This window comes from Megascapheus bottae, chromosome 1 (genome assembly GCF_031878675.1).
Source record: "Megascapheus bottae isolate mThoBot1 chromosome 1, mThoBot2.hap1, whole genome shotgun sequence".
NCBI lineage: Eukaryota > Metazoa > Chordata > Mammalia > Rodentia > Geomyidae > Megascapheus > Megascapheus bottae.
The window spans coordinates 44,542,107-44,557,987 of NC_143509.1; the positions used below are offsets into that span (position 1 = coordinate 44,542,107).

Sequence of the window (15,881 nt, forward strand, 5' to 3'; positions counted from 1 at the left end):
TTCATGCTAGGCGAGCACTCTACCCCTAGGCCGAACTCCTGGCTAGCTTGCAGTCTTGTCTATAGCCTCTGTCTGTACAACGCACAGATGAAACTAGAGGCTATAATGTGTAACAGAGTCTAGAGGCTATAATGTGTAACAGAGTCTGGACGTGCCAAGTTCAGCACCTATGTGTCCATTACCCCTAATCTTTACAGCCAATCTACAAGGTAAATATTTTCCTCTGTATTTGGGTGCCAGTCCTGGGGCTTGAACTTAGAACCTGGGTGCTATCCCTGAGCTTTTTTGCTCCAAGTTAGTGCTCTACTGCTTGTTCCACAGCTTCACTTTGGATATTTGGTAGATTATTGGAGATAAGAGTCTCAGGGACTTTCTTGCCTGGGCTGGCCTTGAACTACAGTCCTCAGTTCTCAGCCTCCTGAGTAGCTAGGATAACAGGCTCGAGCCATGGGGGACTAGCTCTTTTTCTGTATTTAAGAGATGAAAACTCAGAGTCTTGGGGCTGGAAAATAACTCGGTGGCAAAACACTTGCCTAGCAAGCACAAGGTCCTGGGTTTGATATACACACACCAAAAAGGGAAAAGAAAATTAGAAATATGTAATTCAGAATCTCAGAAATACTAAAATAGCATCCCTCAGAAGAAACAAAATAAGACTTCAAGTCAACCTGGGTCCAAAAGACCACAGTGGCCCTTACACAGAGTAGATCATGGAGGATGTGGAGTTTATGGTTATTCTCAAGAATGAGCCAAAATTCCAATGGCAGAGTAAGGAGGAGCAGGTAAGCCCAGACTTCAGTGAGGCCAAAAGGATATGAGAAGGAAGTAGGAAGTTGGGAACAAATTGGAGAGCACTGAGGGTAGACTAAGAAGTTGAGGTTTCCATATTGTAGATGGTAACACACCAACAGAGATCTTTAATAAGGACTCAGTTCCTAATTTAGAATGGGCACTTTGGCAGGTGATGAGAACAGAAGCTAAATGAACCCCTGTGCCTGCTCTGATGAGAAAGGACACAGGCCTCACAGGATCCCAGTAGTGGAAGCAGAGGGGAGGTAGGGAATGGACAGACCGAAGTACAAGATCCTGGCAACTGCACATCATAATGATGCTCACAGGTGTTTCATTGGCTTTGTTTTGATATTAACAGGTTAGAAACAATCTGAATGCCCATTACTTGGGGATCACATAGTTTATGGTATTTTGCAAATAGATACTAGAAATCCTCCAAAAAATAAAGAGAAGAAGTAAAGCTTTCCCTCAAGTGGTAGAGCACTATCCTTGATCTGAGAAAAGCCACAAGGCCCTGAATTCAATAAATAAATAAATACGTAATTGTTAGATAAATGGCTAGGATTTAAGTCAAACAAGTTGCAGAGCTAATTGTATACTCTATCTCATTATCAAGTAAAAAAATGATACATGTTTTTCTATTCAGGCTATTGAAGTAGGGTCAGGCATGATAGTACATGACTGTGATCCTAACACACACAGGATAGGGAGTGGATGGAGAGTTCAAGGCCAGTTTGGGCTATCTAGACCTTTTCTCAAGAAAACAAAAGATACTGAGATATTTATAAATGAAAGTATTCAATGTCTTGGATTTCCATCAAAATAGTAAGACAGGGGGGAGGGAAATGGGGACAAAGACATGAGAAGGGGTATCCATGTGTGAGACATAATGCACCTACCATCTGTCAACTATAACTGTAACCCCTTTATACATTAAAATAAAATAAAGTAAAATAAAAAATAAGACAAGGGTTTGTGAATAGGGATAAAATCAAAACAAGATTGAGTATGGCTGTGAGTTGATTATTATTAAAGCTGAGTGATAGATATTTTTTTCCGTTGATCAGACATAGGGTTTGAACTCTGGGCGAGAGCACTGTCCCTGAGCTCTTTTGCTCAAGGCTAATGCTCTGCCACTTTGAACCACAGCACCACTTTCATTTTCTGGTGGTTAATTGAAGATAAGAGTCTCACAGATTTTCCTGCCCAGGATGGTTTGAACTGTGATCCTCAGATCTCAGCCTACTAAGTAGCTAGGATTACAGGTGTGAGCCACCAAGTCTTAGCTTGAGTAATAGATTTATGGAGGTGGGTTGTATAGTAGTTTTTCCATTTCCGAACATTTAAAATTTAGGAAGATGGAGTAAATGGCCTCAACTCTGTATTGCAGCTGAACACACACCATGGGGTTTTATTGTTTTTGAATATTTTATTATCTTTAAGTAGTTGTATAAAGGAGTTGCCATAGGACAAAGCAGTTTATGAACACAGTGCATCTTGATCAATGTCACCCTTTCAACATTCTTACCCACTCCTCCCAACTCACCCCTTCTCCTACTTTCCTTAATTTTTAGGATTATTATTGAATTTTTTGGCATTTAACGAAGCAGGTTATGTGTATAAATGATCTGTGGCATCATTTCAACATCTTCACCCCCCCTTTGGCCCACACCTTCCCTTATTGTTCTCAATTCTGTGGTATATATAATGAATTCTTGTCTTTATTCTCTCCTTTTCCACCCTTCTTTATTCCTCTCTTCTCTTCTCCCCACGCCCCTTGCACTGGCACCCATTTCCTGGCACTTATCTTGTTGAGCTTTGAGTTAATCTTTCTGAAGAATCTCATTTGTATTCACTTGCCTACCACCCAGCATGTTTACTTTTAGATTTATAGGCACATTCTTCCTACCACAAATAAGGGAAACCATGCAACCAGTATTTCTCTGCATCTAGCTTACTTCACTTAATATAGTTTTTTCCAACTCTTTCCATTGCCTTACAAATGACACAATACCATTCTTTCTGATGGATATATATATATATATATATATATATAATCACATTTTCTTGATCCATTCATCCATTGAATGGATGGCTGGTGGCTTTACTGTAGCCTTGTTTGTGTTCCTTAAATACCCGGAAGTGAAATGGCTGGGTCAGAGGGTAGTTCTATGTTTCTTTTTTTCTTTTCTTTTTTTTTTACCAGTCTCAAAGTCAGAGCCTGTCAGTCTCAGAGCCTGAACACTGTCTTTGGGTTTTCCTCAAGGCTAGAGCTCTACCACTTGAGCCTCAGCACCACTTCCAGCTTTTTTTTTCTATGTATGTGGGACCAAGGAATTGAACGCAGGTCTTCATGCATGCTGGGCATGCACTCTACCACTAGGCCAAACTCCCGGCCCCTCTATGTTTCATTTTTTTTTTTTTTTGCTTGAGCTCAGGACCTGAGCACTGTCCTTGGACTTTCTCAAGGCTAGAGCTCTACCACTTGCGCCTCAGCACCACTTCCAGCTTTTTTTTTCTATGTATGTGGTACCGAGGAATCGAACCTGGGTCTTTGTGCATGCGAGGCAAGCACTCTACCACTAGGTCAAACTCCCGGCCCTGTTTCATTTTTGAGGAACCTCCATACTGCTTTCCAGAGCACACACGATGTTAATTCATGCCTCCAACAATGTTCTTCCTCCCATCTAGCCGGAAGATGCTTTTATCAACTTCCAGGACAATGGTTGCTCTGCAAAAAAAAAAAAAAAAGCCTTCTCCAGATTCCACTGTCAGAAAGTTGTTCTTTTTTGTGGTCAGGGCTCTCTGAGAAATGCCTACACTCCTATTACATACACATGGACCGTGTCCTTACCATCTCCCCAAACAGCAGAAGACGTCTCCATAAGTAAGACTGTCTCATCTGCCTTTGCCTGGCCCCAATCCTAACCTTGTCTTATCTTATAATTGGCACACAATAAATGTTTGTTAAATTAGTGTGTTAAGTCTAGGAAGAAAATGATTAGTTGTTTGGTACATGTAGACTTTTAGAAACCACAGGATTTGGGAAGGAAAAGACTACATGAGGAACTAACATGACTGAGCCTGGCCTGGGAGAATTTTGGAGCAAGGAATGGAATAGGGAAGAGGGAAGTGATGTTTCCACTGGCTGAGGAGGAGACTGAAGGGAGACATAATGGAGCATGATCGGGATTAGGCATGACAGAGCGAGCGTATGCCCCTCTAGTGAAACAACAATCCCTCTCTCACTTATCACCGAATGGATAAACAGATGTTCAATGTCCCTTGTACAAAGTCTACAGCAGTAAGCCCATGCCTGCCTCCTCCTGAGCTCATGCTCTTTCCTCTAGCCTGCACTCCACTCAACCAGCATTAAAAGGCTGGAGCTCAGACCAAACAGATTTGGAGGTTGTATTAGTCAACATTGTGCTACTGTAGAAAATAATTATAATGATTATAAGACAATCAACTTATAAATAGGAAAAGCTGCCAGCCATGGTGGCACAACTTGTAATCCCTGGTGCATGGGAGGCAGAGGCAGGAGAATCACACATGTGAGAGTGTCTCAAGAAAGGAGACAGGGTTGGCGTTTGGGGAACACTTACTCCATAGTTGTTGGTCTAGAAGAGACATTATCTGAGGGTAGTAGGGAGCTCTCCTAGAGATCTCCCTCCTAATGGCCTAGGAGAATGAAGATGAACAAAGACAACAGTCACTCAGGAAGCAGCTTTCATCATACAGGCATGAATTTATTCCATGTAACAACCTTCATTAAAGAGATTCTTTTTTTGGGGGGGGGGTTCAGTGCTATAAATTGAACCTAGGCCCTTGTATATGATAGACAAGCTCCCTGCCTGTGAGTTACATCCCTGAAGTAGGGATTCAACAACCCTCTTACAGTTAGGAAAACTGTTGTTTAGGAAGAGTTGAGCAATTACATCAACAGAGCAATAGAGGTCACACACCAGAGCAACAGAGTTGGAATCTCTCTATGCATTATCTTTCTGAGAATGATAACTGATACTAGACATGGTGTGATACCAATACTTGGTAGTCAGAGTCAGGAGGATCATAAGTTCAAGGCCAGGCTGGACTACATAACAGAAAGAGGAGAAGGAGGAGGTTCAAACCAGAAGGCTGGCAGATAGTGGGATCAATGAGAAGAAAGATCTCCATTCAGGGGTGTTAGATGAGAGCAACAGAAAGAGTACTGGGAGCCCACGGAGACTGTTTTTTAAAAACAGGAACAAAAGACAGTGTCAGAGTATGAGAAGAAATCCATAGGGAAACCTGAGGGTCACTGGATTTGACCAACATAAGAGAGTAAGCCCTTTCAGAAGGCACCAGCCTGCCTTTCTATAGCTGGCTCCAAGCCATCTCCTGGCTGCCCAGGCTTACCCCCTGGTCTCCTGCCCTGCTCAGGAGGAAAACCCACTTCAGATTTCCCCACTTCTTCCCTAGTTGCAGTCTCCCTAACCCTCCTGGCCCCAAGCCCAGCCCACCTAAGACCCACATCCAACTCATTTCCAGTGCAGAGCCATGTCACCTAGCAAAGGACAGCTGTAACTCCTGGCAGGGCACATGCTGGACCTAAAGAAAGACAGAAAAGTGGGAAGAAAGACCAATCAAGAAGTTCCAGGGAGAATTAACCAAGCACACATCATGGCTTTGTGGCAATAGAATCCAACCTTTCCTAGCCATGGAAAGGAGAAGTTCTGCAGACTGGTACGAATGGCCTCCCACCTAACAGAGGTGATTGAAGGAATGGCTGCCTTCCCCGAGAGGAAGCTTCTAAGGCTGTTTTGTTTTGTTTTGTTTTTCACCCTGGCCTTTGGGACAGGGACACCCATACAGCAAGTGGCCAACAGCTCAATGAAGATGCCCTGTGGAGAGAGTAAGGCACAACAGTCAGGTTAATAAAGGCCTCCACACTCGTACTGTTGACAGTACCAGAGGTTATAGCTGTTTCTCAATTAAGGTCTCAAGCTCAGCTCTTTCCAAGCTTGTTCACTTCCATCACTGTAATGAAACAACCAGGACAGTCAACTTACAAAGAGAAAAGGTTTATTTTGGCTCACAGTTCTGCAAGTTCCAGTCCAACATCAGGTGGCTCTAGTGTTCTGGGCCTCTGGCAAGAGTAGCTGGTGATGTTAGGTGTGGTGGAGCAAGAAAAAAAGAGAGGAAGAGCCTGTGGTCCCACAATCCCCTTAGAGTGCCCCGCTCCAATGACCTAAGGGCCTGGCTATGAGCCCCATTCCCAGTAGTGCCAAGCTGGGGACCAAGCCTATAACATCCATCTTCATACCATTGGGGTTCGCCAGGATTCTCAAGTGCTTTGTCTCTGTCTCTCTGTCTCTGTCTTTCTGTAGAATGAGATTTGCATTTATATAAGGGATCTCTGTTCTGGGCTCCAGAGTTTTCCTGGCTAAGGTGATCTGTGCAGGAATGAGAACAGGTATGGGGATCCAAGGTTTTATGGTTTTAAGTTCGATTGTTTGGAACTAACACCTTGAAGTATATTGATTCTCAGTCGGAGAGGAGTTGACTTCATTCCATGTTTCTCCACAGACATTTGTTAAGCAGCTACTTTGTGCCTGGCATTATGTTAGATGCCAGGAAGATGGCAGGGAAGACAGTTGCTGCTCTATGGGGTTTATGGTCTTGAAAGGATTATAGACATAGAAATAATTCAGTGAACCAGGCACCCCATGGCTCATGCCTGCAATCCTAGCCACTCAGGAGGCTGAGATACTAAGGATCAAGGCTCAAAATAAGCCTGGGCACAAAAGGACTTGAGATGCTTATTTTTAGTTCTCCAGCAAAAAGCTTGAAGTAGAGGTGTGGCTCAAGTAGTAGAGTACCAGCCTCAAGGAAAAAAAAAAAAAACTATACAACAAGTGCCCAGGCCCTGAGTTCAAGCCCCAATAAAAGCACAAATTAAAAAAGAAGTGAGTGGTTGGGAGAGAATTGTAGAGGAGTGAAGTTGATCAGAATACCTTGTTTGCCAGGGTAGAAATGTCATAATGAAGCCTCCTCCTCGTGTACAATAATGTATACTACTAAAATAATAAAATAAAAAGGGAAATCGGGGCCTCTCAGCATGCCATTCGCTATCCCAAACTGCTGAGGAACAGGGTGAGGAAGAGGAAGACTCACGAGAAGTGTACATGGGCCAGTGCCTCTGAGCCTCCCTCCATAAGCAAACAGACGGCAATGAATCGACATGCAACCCGGAAAACATATGCCACACATAGACACTTCTACCATTTATGAAACGGAGGCCATTTCTCTACAGACAGGAAGCTTTTCACAGAACGCAGGGAGGAGGAAGGCATTTGGCTGAGCATGAGGAAAACTGCCAGTGGCCCTAAGCAATCCCAGATCCCCCAGCAGTGGGGGGCATCTGGCCTCTGGGATTGTCCGCCCTTGGTTCTGTCACCTCTGGCCTTGACGTCTGCTGTCATGTCAGATTTGGGGAGGCCTAAGAACTACCACGTAGAGGCCTGCGCGCTCCCGGAGTTCCAGTGCACACACTCAAGTCAGAGCAACGTTGAACCTTTGTTCCCTCAGTCAAGTGTGAAGATGTAGAGTTGTTTTTCCATTTTGTGTCTATGTAGTATTTAAACCTTCTTCGATAACCGTGAATTAGCAATAAGGAAGACTCAACTTTTCTGAAGTATTACTTAAAATGAGATTTGCCTGGGGCTGGAGCTATAGCTCTGTGCTGTCCTGGCTCCATCCTGCATCTTGCTCCCTCCCCAGTGCCCATGTCCTCCTCCTACCCCTATCCCAGGATGCTCTAGGGGTGCAGACCCCTCCAGGAATCTCTATCCCTTCAGAGAAGGCAAAAGCCAAGGGGTGTGGCTTTTTCACACAAATAGTCTAGGAAGGAAGTTGGTGCTCATGAAAAGGGGCTGCTACTTACTCACCTGACCTAAACCATATCAAAATAAATAACAAGCACATTCACATCCATCGCACATCTTACAGATGTGGACCCATGGGATTTCCAAAAGACTTACCTCCAAACCTAACACACTCAGTTTCTCCCTCCTTGGAGAATCTGACATAAGAAAAATATGGAGTCTATGATGTCTCCAGCTCATCACCCTTTCCTTTAAGATACCTGCCCCCAGTTCTGAGGGCCCGAAATGGCCCTCTGTGATGCACAGCAGAATTGACAGATCTGAACACACAAAACCCCAGGATGCAGCCAGACAAAGCTCTGGGCTGCCAGAGCCAGGTTATTTCTGTCTTGCCCTAGTTAGGAGCTCCCTCCCCAGGACTGTTCCAGAAGCACAGGTCCGTTGACATTTTGCAAGGTGACATTAGTAGGACGCTGCTGAAAATAACCTCAGGTTTTTCTGTACTTTTTGAGCCTTGCGGAAGAGGCGATGCGAAGCATGTTGGAGGCTGGAGATGCTGTTTGCTTGACATGGCTGCTGCCTCTGAGTGCTGCCAGTGGCTACATCCGCTGCTTTGGGCACAGAATAGGTTGGAAGACTGTCTCAACATTTTCCATCAGAACAAGATCATACCGACACAATTGTGCCCTGCAAAAGTAAGACCCAATGTCCTTGTCAATAAAATAACCAAACTCTGCCCTTCTCATCAAGAACGTTACATTATATCCTCAGGACACAAAATTATATAATCATTTCTAATGGAATCTGAAAACATTATGGCAAGTAATACATTAGCAAGAAGAAAATACCTATAAAATTGTATTCATCATACAAATTCAACTAGGCTAAAAAGAGAAGTAAAAACACAGTTACCTTTGTGTGGGCTGTCTTTCTCTCTCTGTCTTTCTCTCTGTCTCTGTCTCCCCCCTCCCCCCCTCTCTCTCTATCTCTATCTCTATCTCTCTCTCTTCCCCCAGCACTGAGGCTTGAATTCAGGCCTTGACTGGATTCCCCCTACCCCAAAACTGATATCTACCAAGTGAGCCATACCCCCATTTCTGACTTTTCTGCCCAACTGGGCTTCAAATGCATTCCTCAGATTTCAAGCTGCTATGTGGCTAGGACTATAAATGAGCCACCTGTGCCCAGAAGTGGTTATGTCTGAATAATATTTTTCTGCTTCCTAAATCTGTACTTGGAAGATTTTTTTTAAAGAAAGTAAACATGTATTCCTTGAAAAGCTAGGACGCAAAGGTTTGACAAGTCCCACAGCATTGTGATATAATTACTCTTCTCTGAGAAGAAATTTGTATTATTCAATATTTTACAGTGCATTAAACCTTCAAGAAAAAAGAAATCCACAAACATAAAATATCTACTTCTGACCTGTCCCACAGATTGAATGCCAGGATTAAGCAGTGGAGTGGCATTTGTCACAAGCACGTGCAGCTGGCTGGTGAACTGGTTTTCTGAGAATAAATTATTTACCTCTGATTACTTCCAGGTGAATGTTCTAAAAGCCCATTCTCAGCGCAGCTAGCAACTTTATATTATTGGCATAATGCTTTTACATTGTCAACAAGAAGAAAAGTCCATTTTGTTGACACTTTAAAAAACATTAGGCTTTGTTTTGGCAGTTTGCCAAGTGGCAGAGCATTTTCTTTTCTTCAACAAAACATCACCTTGCAAGCAGCCAGGGTGGACCTGTGGATCCACCACAGTATCATTCATTCCCTTAGATTACTGGCACATAGTTTCCTAGAATTACTGGCTACTTAATTTTTTTGCCTTGTTTTATTACTTGTTTTGGTTTGTTTTATCTTTCTTGAGGGAGATCTGGAGCATCTTCTGTCTTAGCCTCATTCATGCTAGGATTACAGGAGCGCAATGCACTAGCCTTCAGCTGAAGAGCCCAGGCACAGAGTTCAAGCCCCACAGCAAACAATAAAATAGGCTGAAATCTGAGATCATGGTTCGAAGCCAGCCCAGACAGAAAAGCCTATGAGAATTTTATCTCCAAATAACCAGGGGGTGGAGCAGGTAGAAAGCCAGAAGTGGAGATGCAGCTCACGTAGTAAAGCACCAGCCTTGAGAGGGCCCCTGAGATCAAGTCTGAGTACCAAGACCAAAGCAACAACAAAACAAACAAGAAGACTGGTTAATATCCAGCAACATCACTGGAAAACAAGGGTCTGGCCTGAGTTTGGTAATGCATGTCTATTATCACAGCACTTGGGAAACCAAGCTAAAAGGTTCGAGAATTTGAAACGATCCTGGGCTACATAAAGAGATCCTATGTCCAAAAAAGAGGAGGAGAAGGAAGAAGAAGAGGGGGAAGGAAGGAAGGAAGGAAGGAAGGAAGGAAGGAAGGAAGGAAGGAAGGAAGGAAGGGAAGGAAGGAAGGAAGGGAAGGAAATGAGAGTATGGGGAAGAAGAGTTTGTCACCTGTCTGGATGGACAAGGGACGTGAGCTTCATCCGGAGGATCCTGAGTTTATACCTGGGGCCTACCAGAGCCCCTGTAGAGAACACCAAGGACACATTTGCCACTTGATTCAGGTCTTGATTAAATCTTGCCAGCAGACTCACTTGCTGATATTTCTGAAATGTGGCTGGTTCACTGGAAGAAGGGAAAATAGAAGACATTTAAAAAGTGGGGTATATGAGTTGGGTGCCAGTGGGTCATGCATACAATCCTAGCTACTAAAGCAACTGCAACCTGGGAGATTGAGGTTCAAAGTCAACCTGGAAAGAAAAATCGGAGAGACTCTGTCTCCAGTTAAGCAGAAACAACAACAACAACAAAAACATTGGCACTTGACTCAGTCTCATTTTGTGTTGTCAGTTAGCTAGTGAAGGGGGTCTTAAAATGGAGTTTTTCAGTGCCAGGCACCAGTGGTTCATTCCTGTAATTCTAGCTACTCAGGAGGCTGAAATCTAAGGATTATGGTTCAAAGCGTGAGACTCTTATCTCCAATTAACTACCAAAAAGCTAGAAATAAAGCTGTGGATCAAGTGGTAGAGTGCTAGCCTTGAGCCAAAAACAAAACAAACAAAATAAAACAATGCTCAAGGATAGTCCTTGAGTTCAATCCCAAAAAAGTAGGAGGTGTGGCTCAAATGGTAGAGCACCAACCATAAGCCAAAAACTAAGTAAGAAGGTGAGGACCCAAGTTCAAACCCCAGTACCACAGTACCAGCCAAGGGGGAAAAATAATATAAATTTCTAATGAAAGAAAGCTACTTTTGTACTCTACAAAGCATTGGTTAACTGACATCTACCTGACCACTATCACTTATAGTGCCAGTATACTGTGGCTCAAGTGGCAAAGCGCTAGCCTTTAGCAAAAAGTGTCCAGGGACAGACAGTGCACAGGCCCTGAGTCCAAGCCACAGCACTGGCCGGGAAAACAAAAAAAGAAAGAAAAAGACAGACAGACAGAAAGAAGGAAAGAAAGAAAGAAAGACCCAACCAGAGGCTCCACACCATTTGCGGGAGCTCTCCACACATCCTTTGTCCTCTCTGCCTGTCCATTTAGGTCCCGCCTCTGGGATCCAATCTGCCCTGTAACTATGTGCAAGTCTTCCAGGGTCCAGGATGACCACAGGCTGAATGTGTGACTGCTCAAGGTCATGGGAAGGGATACAGCGCCACTTCTAGTTTTCTACTGGAGATAAGAGCCTCATGGCCTGGGAGTTTGGCTTAGTGGTAGAGTGCTTGCCTAGCATGCACAAAGACCTGGGTTCGATTCCTAGGTACCACATATATAGAAAAAGCCAGAAATGGTGATGTGGCTCAAATGGTAGGGTTCTAGCCTTGAGAAAGCCCAAGGACAGTGCTCAGGCCCTGAGTTCAAGCCCAAGGACTGGCAAAAAAAAAAAAAGTCTCATGGACTTTGGTGCCTGGGCTGGCTTTGAACCTCAATCCCCAGATCTCAGCTGCCTGATTAGGTATTACAGGCCTGAGCCACCAAGCCTGGCTCAGCACTTGTCTTGTATGTTGCTATCCCATTATGGTTTTGAAATTAATATATATATTTTTGCCAGTTGTGTGGCTTGAACTCAGGGCCTGAGCACTGTCCTTGGACTTCTCTCAAGGCTAGAGCTCTACCACTTGAGCCACAGCACCACTTCCAACTTTTTTTCTATGTATGTGGTTCCAAGGAATCGAACCCGGTTCTTTTTGCATACTAGGCAAGCACTCTACCACTAGGCCAAACTCCTGGCCCTAAAATTAATATTTTGAATCAACAATAGCTTTCATGGTTTAGATCGGGAATGTCCCCAAGGGCTCTTTCACTCAAGGCTGGATCCCACAACTGTCAGCTGAATGGGTCATGAGGACTCTCTTCCTCAGTGGATTCATCCATTGGACAATGGGCTCTAAGGAGGCAGGACCTTGTTGGAGTGGTCACTGAGGGTGCACCTTTGAAAGGACTGTCTTGTTCCAAGACAACTTTCTCCCCACCACCACCACTTGTACACACTTGTCTCCCTTCCCTCTTCTCCCCCCACCCCCTCTCTCTCTGTTTCCTGACATGAAGTGATCAGTTCTCCCATGCCCTTCCACCATGATAAACTGCCTAACCTTGGCCCAGATAAAGAAACCACAGATTGCAATCTCTGAAACGCTGAGTCAAAATAAGACTTTTCCCCCTTAGTTGACTTCCTTAGATATTTTGTCATAGATCTAGGGGAAATGGGGGAGCATTGTACATTCATGAAGTACGATGTGACATTCTGATATATGTATACAACATGGATAATCAAATCAGCAGTTTCCTGTATAGTTTAAGCTTTACAACATCAAGAATGATTTGTGTGTGTGTGCGCGCGTGCGCATGTGCGTGCGCGTGTGCGCGTGTGCACGTGCGTCACTGTGGTTGAACTCTGGGCCTGGGCACTGTCTCTCAGCTCTTCAGCTCAAGGCCTGGGCCTGGACATTGTCTTTGAGCTCTTCAGCTTGAGGCTACCGCCCTCCCTTTTGACCCACAGTCTCACTTCCATTTCCTAGTAATTAATTGGAGATCAGAGTCTTACATTCTTCAGTGCTCGGGCTGGCTTTGAACTGCAATCCTCAGATCTTAGCCTCCTGAGTAGGTAGGATTACAGGTATGAGCAACCACTTACCATTGACGTTTTTTAATTAAATGTTTGATCTACTGGGCACTGTTGGCTTGCACCTGTAATCCTAACTACTCAGGAGGCTGAGATCTGAGGATCACAGTTCAAAGCCAGCCTAGGCAGAAAAATCCTTGTGAGCCTCTTATCTCTAATTAATCACTCAAAAATCAGAAGTGAAGCTGTGGCTCAAGTGGTAGAGTGCTAGCCTTGAGTACAAAGAGATTCTGGGACAGTGTCCAGGTACTGAGTTCAATCCCCACAACTGACAAATAAATAACCAACCAAACAAACAAACATTTAATCCAAGGAAGAAGGAACAAGAGAAAAACAGAATAATCAGGAAGAAGGAAAAGAAGAAGGAGGGAAAAAAGCAAAGGTAGCCATTGTACCAATTACATTCCTAGAGCACCTGAGAAATCAAAAGCCAAAGGAAACAACTCAGCAATATATTCAATTGTGAATTTTGCAAAACAGGGAAAAGTATCATCTTATAACTAAGTAGCCATACCCGAGATTTACTTTTTCCAAATAAAAAATGTAACTTGAGAAATGCAAACTGATAACAACTCAACTTACTGGTTGATTTTAGACTCAGTGGTGTTTCCATCTCTGTCTGTCAGTTTGACTATAATGGACCCCCTTCTTATGTTCTTGTTCCAAGACAAAATATCCAAAGAATAATGATATACTGCAAAACAGAGAACACATGGGAGAGGGATGGCCTTCAGTAACACCCCCCTTCCCCCCGCCAGGCCTGGCACCCAACGGCAGCTTCCCTAATAACTCAGGGTCCTTTTCTCTTCTTCTGGAGTTTTTCTTAAGAGATCCAGGGCAAGTGTTGTTGCTGTTGATGTGCTTGTGTATGTGTGTTTTCTATGATTTCTTTCTCCTCTTTGACAAAGATGGCAAGAGTGCCAATAGTGTTTAATGGGATCCAGTTGCCATGTTCACACACCCCAAGTTCCCATCTTATGGCCACAGGTTCCATGGCTTAATGCTATTATGATTGGCCCACTTCAATTCCTTCCCACATTAGGATAAAACAACCAAGTAGCCACTTGAGGCACCCCACAAAAGTCTTTTACAACATGTACCATCTCCATTAGCCTACCTGGCCTCCCTCATCTCTTTCTCATGCACCTCCAATCTCTCATCTCTTTCTAGACCAGGCCTTCCCTGGCACACTTTGTTTGGTCCACTTTGCAAATGCATCATTCAGTTGGTTAGTTTAATATTTCTTTTCATCTTTTCATGAGAGATACCTTTTCTGGCTCTCAGACTAAATCATCAGATCTCCTTTTTGGGGATCCTTGTCATGCTATAGACTTCCTGTATTACAAAATGAAAAAGAAAAAGAAAAGGGGAAATAGTGGGTATATCTGTCTAAGTATTGCTTGAATAGTAACTGGTGAGTTTCTATAGATAAAATTAAAATATACTACAACAAGAATGATCATTCCACTGGTGCAGTGGCTCGTGCCTGTAATCCTAGCTACTCAGGAGGCCAAGATCTGAGGATAGTGGTTCAAAGCCGTCCAGGGCACTAAAATATGGGAGACTTTTTTTTTTTTTTGCCAGCCCTGGGCTTGGGCTCAGGGCCTGAGCACTGTCCTTGGACTTTCTCAAGGCTAGCACTCTATCACTTGAGCCTCAGCACCACTTCCGGCTTTTTGATATGCATGTGGTACTGAGGAATTGAACCTGGGTCTTCATGCAAGCTAGGCAAGCACTCTACCACTAGGCCAAACTCCTGGTCCCCTGGGAGACTTTTATCTCTAATTAATCACTAGAAAATAGGAAGAGGGGCTATGGCTCAAGGGGTAGGGTGACAACCTTGAGTTGAAGAGCTCAGGGATAATGCCCAGGTCCAGGGGTAGGGCGTAGCCTTTCAGCTAAAGAGCTCAGGGACAGCACCCAGGCCCGGAAAGTCCCATGACCCACACAAAAAAAAATCAAAAGGGGATAAGCCCTGCTGTGAAATACACACATTATAGGCACCTTGCCTTGGCTAGACTTGCAAGCAAAGGGAGAGAGGCTCAGGGAGATTCCAACTCCATGAAGGAGCAAGTCAGCTGTACTTGGCATTAGTTACCTTTCCATGGTTCACTTTAGCTCTTAAGGTGCCATACAAGCACCAAGAGTCAGATCCTGGCCTGCCACACAGGGCTCCAAGGAAGAGCCCAGTGAGGTGCTATCTCTTTTAAAATGAATGTTCAGACAAGGTGCTGATGGCTCATGCCTATAAGACTAGCTGCTCAGAAGGCTGAGATCTGGAGGACTGAGACTTGATGCTAGCTCAGAAGAAAAATCCATGAGACTCATCTTCAAAGGAAGTAGCACAAAGTTACTCTGGAGCAACTAGTCAAGTAAACAAGCTGAGAAAGCACACTGAGCTCAAGGCCCTGAGTTCAAACCCCAAACCGATCATAATAATAAATAATAGAAAAGATTAAATTGATTAATTAAAATAATATAATAAAAAGGAAAAGAAAATGGTTGTTCCGATTATAAGACAGTAAGGAAGAACACACATCTGCCGATAAAACCTAACTGTGGGCCAGGAGTTTGACCTAGTGGTAGAGTGCTTGCCTAGCATGCAGGAAGACCTGGGTTCGATTCCTTGGTACCACCTACACAGATAAAGCTGGGAGTGGTGCTGTAACTCAAGTGGTAGAGCCTTGAGAAAGCCCAAGGATAGTGCTCAGGCCCTGAGTTCAGGACTTGGATTAGCCAAAAAATAACAACAACAACAAAAAAACCCTAATTGTATCCCAGAGTGTTAATCACTCCCCCCATTAGCTCCCACCTGGATTTCTCAGTCTCTTTAGGTTATCATGGTTCTTAGACTGCTAAAACTGACCCATAAATGACCCCCTGAATTTTCCTACATCCAATTTCCTATCTCTTGAGGAATGAAACAATTTGCTGGAAAATTGTGACACTAAACTCCAGTTGATTGATCTTTTCATCCTAATACCTTGGAAGATAGGCATTATTGCTTCTATTTCACCACTTAGGACCTTGAGACTCAAATGACTGAGGACACGCAACTATTATGTGA

The 15,881-nt window shown here is 43.9% G+C and overlaps 1 protein-coding gene across 1 annotated transcript in view; it reads right to left on the reverse strand.

Moving 5' to 3' along the window:
• Nucleotides 1–5,768: 5,768 nt before the first annotated feature.
• The window catches only part of Liph (lipase H), a 37,944-nt gene continuing 27,831 nt past the window's right edge, over nt 5,769–15,881 (reverse strand). Inside the window, exons 8-10 of the mRNA XM_090331611.1 lie at nt 13,397–13,508; nt 10,143–10,316; nt 5,769–8,345 (exon numbers count right to left, since the gene is read on the reverse strand). Of these exons, the coding sequence (XP_090187737.1) occupies nt 8,258–8,345; nt 10,143–10,316; nt 13,397–13,508 (374 nt within the window). The 3' untranslated portion in view covers nt 5,769–8,257. The remainder of the gene's footprint in view (nt 8,346–10,142; nt 10,317–13,396; nt 13,509–15,881) is intronic.